General features: G+C 43.5%; 1 protein-coding gene across 10 annotated transcripts in view; it reads right to left on the reverse strand.

Moving 5' to 3' along the window:
* The window catches only part of SPHKAP (SPHK1 interactor, AKAP domain containing), a 64,479-nt gene extending 59,202 nt beyond the window's left edge, over positions 1-5,277 (reverse strand). For 2 of the 10 annotated variants that reach the window (XM_071437560.1, XM_071437569.1), the window contains exon 1: positions 5,026-5,277. In XM_071437560.1, coding sequence (XP_071293661.1) covers positions 5,026-5,066 — 41 coding nt within the window. In that variant the 5' untranslated portion in view covers positions 5,067-5,277. The other 8 variants (XM_071437559.1, XM_071437562.1, XM_071437568.1 and 5 more) reach the window with 6 other exon arrangements.
* Positions 5,278-9,789: the final 4,512 nt, after the last annotated feature.

Genomic DNA, 9,789 nt, shown 5'->3' on the forward strand with positions numbered 1-9,789 from the left:
AGTGAAACAAAGCATGGAAATTCTATAGTTAACTTCTTTACTACTTCCATGAATCTCCCTCCTCCCTTCACCCACAGTCCCATTCCTCAATGGATCAGATCCCTCGTGCACAGACTTATGACCTTTGACAATTTAGGTTCCTTCTGGCTTTAGCTGATTTTTTATTCTCCACTGACCTCACTGAAGGAAAGCATCTCTGAGAATTTTGTCTATGTTTAACAACACAGGTTAGCCAGGTTAGTGAACTGCTTAAAGTAATTGCCCATGAAAACAGGGCACAGCCTGTAATTTCAGGAATTCCCACCAGTGGGATTGAAACTAACATTGGAAGAAGTTAGTGAGTATTGAAGCTTATCAGATAATGTTTCTGGCTGCTACACTCATAATATCTGGTACATTCATCTGCTAATTTGCAAATAAAAAGCATACCCAGCAAATATTAAACTGATTCTTCTGGTTGGGCTGCAGTACTGGTTCTGCATGAGTGCAGAAAAATAAATTTCATCCTCATATGTGACGCCAGCTGCTGCTCTAATGCATGTAGTTTCCTGATAATGGGAGTTCTGACATTATTCACTCGTTCAGGGGATTTATTTGCTCTCTCTAATTTAAATAAGATTTGTAATACATTCGGTTTTCCTTTACTCACAGAGGTGGAAAAATATGGAGAACAGACCTGTAAGTTGTGGTCTATGTGGTCAGTCCCACCAAACACTACCCATTGCTCTTTTTCACTTGTACCATTTCACTCATCACTGGTAATTTTTCAGAATAAATGTTTAGTATTTATTTCTGTTTATTTGTTGCTTTTGTTTATGTGTTTATTTTTGTTGGCATTTTCTTTTTCTTTAGTGATTTATTCCAATGAATTGTTATCTGTAGCTTATTCCCATGGCTGTTGTGGAGTCTTTGCCTGCAATCTTGTCTCCTTAAAGGATCAAAGTTTTATTTCAGTCATTCCTAAAAGCACCTTAGTTCAAAGCCACCAAATGTGTTTTCTCTGCTATACAAGATGCAGGCTGCTTTGCTGGAGCACAGGAGCAGCTGTCAGCTCTGCCTGTGACAGTGTTAGACTGTAAATTCCAGAGGCACTCCATGTGTGCCACATGCCTGCTGCCTGTAAGGAAGCTCTGACACAGCCACGGCTTTTGGATCTCTTCTCAGCTTTAAATATCTTAACTTACCTCCTTTCATCTGTGGTCAGCCCTAGCATGTTCATCAAATGTAAACAGTGCTTGGTTTCCAGCAGGATCCTGTAAAATCAGAAAGGCTTTTCCTAGCCATTCTTTGGGCACTATGTGCCACACCAGGTATCTCTGAGATGTAGCAAAGATCATTTTGTGCTGGTGATTCAACACGTTTTTATTACATGCAAGGCAAGTTCTCAGAAATAGAAAGAACTTGTCTATTCTTGGGCTTGTCTTTTCACTTTTTAAAACTTAAAACCTGCTACTTCTCATCTCTGTTCAATGTACAGGCATTTTAATTTTTCCAAATTACTATTCAGTCTAATGTTGCTTCTAAGCTCCACTGCTGTTTCCAATTCTGAATTGAAGAACACTTTTAATTCCTCCATTTCTTTCTAATATTTACACAAAAGGTGTGTTGAAAGCAGGTTCCAGTCCAAAAGATGTGTTGAAAGACTTTTATTTGCAGCCAATATTTCTTTCAGATACATAAAACTGCATATGTTTATAGGTTTGGTTTCATAAGCTTGAGCAGAAAAACTGCAGTTTTATTGAAGGGGGTGGCTGTATGTCCTTAAGCAGCAGCATCCCAGATAGTCACTAACACAGGGGCCAGAAACAAGGAAGTTCCTGCCTCATATGTAAAAAGTTCATGCATTTTTCTTCCTGTCTCTCACCTGATGAGGCAAATTGCAAGCTGGCATATTTTTTTAATGGGGGGATGTTTTTCCTCCACCATAAAAAACCCCAACAAACCAAAACCAGCCACAACAAACAAACAAAAACCCCCAAAAATAAATCCTTATAGATTACATTTCCAGCTCCCCAAGTGCAACATGCATCAAAAATCCTGTTTGAAGGGATAATGGCAGCTACCCTTTCTGTGCAGTTCTCTGCAGCTGCTCATCTGACCCCCAGGCTAAGTGTTCACTGCAAGAAGCTGCTGCTTGAAATGCTTAATTATCAGAAGCCTTAAGGCCACTTGCCTGCACTGCTCTGCAGTGACTCTGCCAGCCCAGGGCTTATGGTTTTGCCTCCAGCTATGGAAGCCAAAGGAAGGGAAGGTACTGAGCAGGAATTGATGTGCAGCTGAGTTTTTGCTGAACTCTGGGAGTGATGGTGATGTGTGACAGTCAGCAAGTGGGCAGAGCTGTGGCCTGGACTGAGGAAGGGATGTGTAGGTGACTGAGATAAGGTGTAAACAGGCACAGAAAGAGGTTAATGCCTGAAGGGATTCTGTAAGGAAAATGAAAAATACCCTTCATTTCTAACAGTTTGACAGTGGAAACTTTCTTTGGTGAGGTCAGTAAAGCTAACTCCTAAATGCTGACATTCAAAGTTTGTATTTTGCAACAGCTGTTGTAACTACATCTCAGTTAAAAGTTGCCTAAGTATTGTATGGTGGGCATAATGAGCTGCAGGTGTATGAAGACAAGTTATCTGTCCCATGGCTTCCCAGATGTGCTTTTTTTTTTTTTTTCCCCTCAGGGTTTCCTGATGAAGGCAGGAATGACCTGAATAAACTACTTGCTGTTCTGGTCACCCTTCCTGGAGTCCTGGGATCCTTACTCCTAGACAGAAAGCTTGCAATTAAAGCTTCAGCAAGCAAAGGGTTACCTTGATTAACAATTAACAAGCAGCTGTCAACAGTGAGCCTCAGGAGATAAAAGAGAACGGTAGTTGTTGGTGTAGGGACGTCTGACCTGCTTAAGCTCTGGGAAGAGAATCACTCTTCAGGAAGATGAAAGAGGTACCTTGCTCACATGAATAAGATTAGCCTTGGCCTTGCTACAGAAATAGGCAATTCTATCTGGGTTAATAGGCCTACAGGAGAGGTGAAGAGATGACCAGATGGCAGAGCTCTGGAATGGACTGGGACTGGTTTCCTCAGTTTCTAAACACAGTGATGAAAAGCTTAGCAACAATTGTGGAGTTGGAAAATGACTGCAGGCCTGTGAGGAGGTAAATTTGTAACAATGAGAACAAGACCATAGGCAAGGAAAGCAGCAGCTTGTCCAATTCTTGATACCTTCAAAACTGTCTTGCTGGAATATCTGTTTATCTTGGGGTCAAGATTGCATTCTACCCAATTTTTGTAGAGTGTGAAATACTAGATGTCATGTCAGATAACCTAAAAGCCTCTCTTGCCTTAAAGTCTGCATCCCTCTCTCTTTCAGATACTGACTTCCCATAAAATACTAAAGTTACTATAATCTCTTTGCTATTCATAGTGTAAAAATATATTAAAATTGCTTGCCACGATCAATAACAAAAATTAAAAAGCTAAATAATTTTCTCTTCACCATGATATGTCAAGGGAAAAATTGGCAAGGACTATTTCTAGATCAGGCAATTCAGATGGAAGTGCAAAAGCATTATTAAGGATTGGTCAGTAAACGTTATTGATATGAAACACTATTCCATCAGTCTCTCTAAGGGATTGCTTTAAAGCTTTTTGTTTCTTTCAAGTAAATAGAAGCAATTTCTCCTCCAAGTAATTATCACCCACTGAGGTGTCGTTGTCCCTCCCTCCCCCAAGTAGTTCCTCTTGTGTGTTTAGGTAGTTACACATCGTTTCACCATCTTCCTTTTTAGGTTGTGCATTCTCCAAACTTTATTTCTATCGGTTTTTTACGACTCATTTAGACATTGCACTGGGAGCAACTAAACCAAAACGAATTGTAATAACTGGCAACATATGCTTTTTATCTATGATAGTTTTAAATGGTACAATTTCTATACTACTTCTGTCTGCCGGCTACTATCAAAATGCAATTTACTTGTGATTGTTGAAAATTATACTTAACCACATCTTGCATCTCCGGCAGGCTCCTGCTATCCGTACATCAATTTCCGTCTTGCAGGAAGTTTTGCGCTAATCGGTTCTTCATGACCGCTGTAAATGCGCGTTTGGTGGAGCCAGGGTAACAGAACTACAGTGATTTCTAGCTTTTTTTTTCATCGTTAAGCAATCTGATTAACTAGGTAGCGGACACGCGTCGAAGTGATTTAAGCACAACATCCTAAAGGTATCATTAAGCACTAATTAACTTACCGACTCTCTCGAGATGCTACGGCATGAGAACCAGCTGTTAGAGCGAATTTAGACGACAATGGCTATATTTTCTTTCTATTGTAATAAAAGCCCTCTAGTTCCTGCCTTAGGCGTAGGGGCAAAGCCGCGGCGGGTGACCGAGCACCTCCCGGCAGGTGCGGCGCGGAGCCCGCCCTTCCGCGGCCGCACGCGAATTCCCGGAGCCCCTCCGCGCCCGGCAGCGGCTCCGCTCCGCCGCGGCCACCGCGGAACCCAAGCGCGGCTCCTCAGGCCGGGGACCCCCGTCCGTCCCGCGGGCTGCCGCGGCGTGGAGAGCGCGGTCGGGGTGCCCGGCAGCGTGCGGCGCCCAGCGCCGATACTCACCCGGCGGCACCGGCGGCTCCGCGGCCGCCCTCGCGCGGCGCGGCCCCGAGCGGCGCGGCCGGGAGCGCGCAGGCGGCGGCGCGCGGGGAGGGGCGCGGGCCCTACCTGGGGGCGGCGGGCGGGGGGCGCCCGGCCATGGCGGCGGCGAAGGCAGCGGGACCCTCCGCTCCGGCCGTGTCGGGGCAGTGACGGCGCGTCCCCGGCGCTGCGGCGCCTCCCGGCCCTGCCCTCCGCCTCACTCCTCCCCCGCCCGCCCCGCCGCCTCCGCCCGCCCTCCCTCGCGGCCGGGCCCCGCGGGGCCCTGCGCTCCCGGCGGGTGCGGGCTGCGGCGGGGCCGAGCGCGGCACCACGGACACCGCAGGGAGCCCCGGCGAGCGCCGTGCCCCCGCAGGGCAGCGCCGTGCCCCGCACTCCTCGCACCTGCGGACCGCTGCCTGGCGGCCGGTGCCCGGCCGGGACATGCGGGAGGCGGCAGCCGGTCGGAGCTGTTCGCTGGAGCGGTGAAGGTGGCGGCTGCGGGAGTTCAGGACGGCTGCAGAAGTTGCTGGCGTGGTGCTCCGGCTGCAGTGTGCGAACGAGGATGTGACAGCGAGGTGCTCGTTGGCTCCAGAGAGAAACGGGCGATCCTTGCCGAGTCCTCGTTACGAATGTCATGATGTTCCTGGAGCCCCAGCCCCGTAAACCATGTGATTTAAATGACGGGGATTGCTTTCTGTCTGTCTCAGATGTGACACACAAGCATTTAGAGAAGGAGCCTAGAGTTAACTACAACTTACGTCTTGTTTTGAGCTTATTCAGACTATTTTATTTGTTTACTTTCAGCAAACTTTTCCTGGTTTGTTTGCTTTTTCTTTTCAGGAAAATACCAAGTGTTTAGGTTTAGCTCTATCATGTTTGCATAACCATGTCAGAGAATCTGTGCAATGCAAATGGTTAGAACTGGTCTCTAGTCATGAAGGGAGAGATTAAAAGCACTTGACTCACAAGAGTTGGATGCGTGGTGCAAACATTGTTTTGAACCCAGAACCTCCTGGGTTCAGCAGGAGTCCTGTTGCCTCAGGTGTGAAATTTGGAGGGCTGGAGACAACTGGTATTGCCTTGTAGTTCCTGGCAAGATTCCACTTCTGCTGAGATTTGTTTTCTGTAAGTTTAGTCCTAAGGTCAAAGCCCAAGATGTGCCCTGTCCAGTTTCTTGATGAGTGTTATGCTTCTGTTAGTTGCATAGCAAACACTCAACGGGAATCCAGCTGTGAAACCATGGCAAGAACTTACACAAATCTACAAATGCTGCTGAAAGCTTGACTCCTGTATGGTGAGCCCTGCTCTTTAGTCAGTGCTCTGTTCAGAGATTTGTTGAGTGAATTCAAAGAGGAAGGGCAGGGGGTCAAGGGCAGTAAACCCATGTTTGGACAACCTTTTTTTTTCTGCAATATAGATTCAGTGTTTCTCTTCTTTCAATACATCATTCCTTTGTCTTTTCTACACCTTGCTATTCCCTTTAGTCGCCACATCATTATTAAATCGTGAAGTTTAGTGAGTTTTGGAAGGGCCTGGGGCATTTGGAGAGAATTATTTTGTATATTAAATCAGGTTTTGTTCTCTGCTCCAATTTACAGTGTGGAAATTTCTTAACCAACTTTGGCCAGAGGCACAGTATAATTTAACTACTGAATCAACACTTTTTGTTGTTAAGAAAGGCTACCTGAAACCTGAAGGGTTTGTTATTGGTGACTCGCACATAACCAAGAGGAAGTTTCATCTTAATTTTTAAATATCTCAAGATTTTGTGCTAAGGATATGGATTACACCTTCTCTCAGTATGTGAAGTGAGATTAGAGACAGAAATGCTAACAGCTACGTCATGATCACTGAAGTTAAAGGTCAATCAAAGAGATTGGGTTTTAAATGTAAAGTGGAGAAGCTGAGGAAATAGAGACACAGCAGCCTAGCAGGGGTGTTGGACTAGATGGTCTCCAGAGGTCTCTCCCTGATTTCTGTGATGCTACCTAGGTGTCTCTTAGGCTGCATTTAAGCTACTGATTAAACCCAGTCAAGCATTTTTTGCTTTACAGATGTGGTTTTCACATTCGGATGCCTGGGTTCACTGAACAGCTTCTTCAGAGTTGTTAAAATCTTTTGCTTCTCTTGTGGAGGGGAAGGCCAAGCAGACCTTCAGTTAGGGACTGAAAAAGGAAATTACCATTTTCTCTCAGTGATATTGGCACTCCAGAAGTTCATAACAGGTTTTCTACTCTCTAATTTCAGATTTTTTGCTCTGAGACAGAAAAAGATAGGAGAGGTTTTTCCCTCTTTAGGGGTGGGACTATATGTTGCTCAGTCTCACCTTTATGTTTGATTTTTGTTCCCTGATGTGATAAGGCTCTGAACCCTGTTTTTTCTATCGTAAACACTGCCATTCATCAGTCCCTCACTGCAGTAGATAGCACTGACACTACCAATGTACTGGTTTTGTTTGATTTTTATCATATCCTTGTACATGATGTGAAGCCCCATGATTCTGCCTATGTAATTTGATTTCTTCTCTTTTTTCCCCTTTGCATTAGTAAATCTTTATTTTCTGTTTCTGTCATCCTGCAAAAATTTCACAAACCTGTTGCACAGACATGTCCTCTTCTATTGCTTCTTCTCACTATTTCGGAGTCCTTCTTTGAGCCAGCGATTACAGTTTGAGTTCTCTGCAATCTACCAGAATTATCCTTTTCTCAGGTAGCCAGCAGCCCTTTTCACTGAAAGCCCATGGTCTTTATTTCTGAGGGGTTTAGCCAAGTACTACTTTGTGGCTTTGTTCTTATTCCTTGACAATGTTGGCACAGAGCCTAAAAAGAACTATTCTTTTTCTGGAATCCAACTTGACAGAAGAGAACTGATTACTGTCACACATTCACTTGTTTCAAAGCTGTCACCAGGAGTGTATTTTTCTCTCAGCTTTTAGATATGAATTGGCACCAGGAAGAGAATACTGTGGCATTTTAGTTAGCTGTCTTTTATGTGTCAGCCTAGGACTCTGTTCCCATACTGGATGACAGAAGGTTATGGCCAGAGAATACAATATTCTTATGTTTTAAGGGTACAGACTATTCCAGTTGTTAAGATTTTGCTGATTTCAGCTTTTATAAAAAATGACTGCTTAAAAATAATTAGTCAGTCCTTCTGTTGGGAAAAGAAGCAGAAGAAACTGCTGCAGAGCTGTTAGTTTGAACTGACAGAAACTGAAACAATAGCACCAAACCAAGCCGACTGTCTCCTAAGAAAATATGTCAGTCATTCCTGAAAATCAGAGGGAGCCAACCTTACACTAGGACTTTGATTAGACTTCAGCCATTCTTTGAGCAATTCCATACTCCATCTGGTCATGGTCCTGCACAATGTGCTGTAGCTGACCCTGCTAGGCTGTGGGGTTGGACTAAGTGCTCTCAGGAGATCTTTCAACCCAGAAGATTCTGTGCTTTGATTATGATGTATGATTCTGTGTTTCATTATATTTCAAGTTTTGTTTACTGCAATGAAAAACTCTCCCTAAAAACTGTGCTTATGCATGACTTGGTTTGTCTCAGGAACTCTACAACTCAGTACTGACCCTGTAGCTGGATGGTATTTTCAGGTATAGATCAATGTTGTAGGGGACTGGAGGAAACAGAATTTTTCTTTCCACTTCTCTTTGCTTGTCCTTTAGCTGTCTTGTACAAAACTCTCCTAATTAAAAGTACAGAGGTGGAAAGCTTAGCATATTGCAAAAGCAGGATCAAAAAACTGTCAGCATTTTGGTGTTTTTTGGACATAGGCATAATATTTCCAGAGTAAATACAATATTGTCAAATCCCAAGTACAGGGACCGTCTCTCTTACATAATAAAAAAAATTGGACACAGTTAGGACAAGCAGCACCTAATCCTAATAGGGGCCTTTGGACACTAGTGAGAATCAAGAAGTATTTTAGGATGAACCTCTCTTATCCTCCTCACCCATGTTTGCTGTGCCATTGGTATGCACACAACTATTTTGATGGATATTTAGTTAGTCCTTTACAACTAAACTTTATCCCTTTCCCAATGAATATTAAAGGGGTTCTACATGGTTGCCCTGTAGTTACTAAAAAGTTTTCTAAATATAAGCCATCTAGCAGGGTTTATATTTGTCTACTAGATGTTTGCTTACCAAGATGGATATTACAGCTGGCTGTATTACCATGTCTTTGATTATTGTGCATAAGCAATGACTTTGTGCAGTCAGGTTATCGATGAGGTTGCATAATTCTCTTTGTGTTGTTCAGTAGATTGATTGAGTACTGACACAGTAGAGGGACGCCTCTTTTACCCAAAATACCAGGTGCATTTTGCTTGTAGAGTTGCATTGGTTAAATTGTTTGCGCTGAAGATTAGGTTGTTACCTTTTGTATGTTAATATGTTTCAGACAAAGTTTATTGTCCAGTAGCCTGTTTGTTTGTTTTGTTTGTTGCTTTGATTTGATTTAGGTTTGGAGTTTTTTACAGTGACAAAGTTTTGTTCTGCCTATCAAAGTTCTGTTCCCTTTGAGGTGAGTACTTGGGCTGTCACTGGATCACCCTCAGTCAACAAACCAGAACTGAAGAGGCATCATAATATTGCAACAGGTAAGTAGCATGACTTAGTTTAATCTATATCAGAACAGATCTGGCTGACAAGATTCTTGCTGGCAATGGCCAGGAGCTTTAGAGAAAGTTGGTCTGGCCAAGATAGTTGTTGAATGTAGTCTAAAGAGAATGATCAGTTGTTTGTTGCTGCACTCCAGACTGGTGACACAGCTCCCTGTTTAATAAATGCAGCTCATTGCCATAGGGCATGGGTGCTGGATGATTTATTTTTCATCTATGTACATATCTGCAACTACAAAGAGAATTTTTTCTAACATAACCTCATTTTTTCTGAGTTAATAGGCAAGTTTAAATATTAAACCTACTCTGTCTGTCTGCTTGTCTCTCTCTAGCTCCCAAGCCTTTACTCTATTTTCAGCCTACCTGTATCCCTGGATAAGATGAGGGAAGAAAAAGGGCAAAGAGATTGCATTTAAATTCTGAAAGATAAATCAAGAATAATAGGCTGGTCCCAGATTTTTGAAATTCTGAATAGTTTGTTGTTACGATCACTCCATTAAACTGGAGAGCTCCTATGACTGAGGGTTCCAGCT

The sequence above is a fragment of the Agelaius tricolor genome, unplaced genomic scaffold (genome assembly GCF_023055355.1).
Source record: "Agelaius tricolor isolate 1412-34295 unplaced genomic scaffold, bAgeTri1.0.p SCAF_12, whole genome shotgun sequence".
NCBI classification, from domain to species: Eukaryota; Metazoa; Chordata; class Aves; order Passeriformes; family Icteridae; genus Agelaius; species Agelaius tricolor.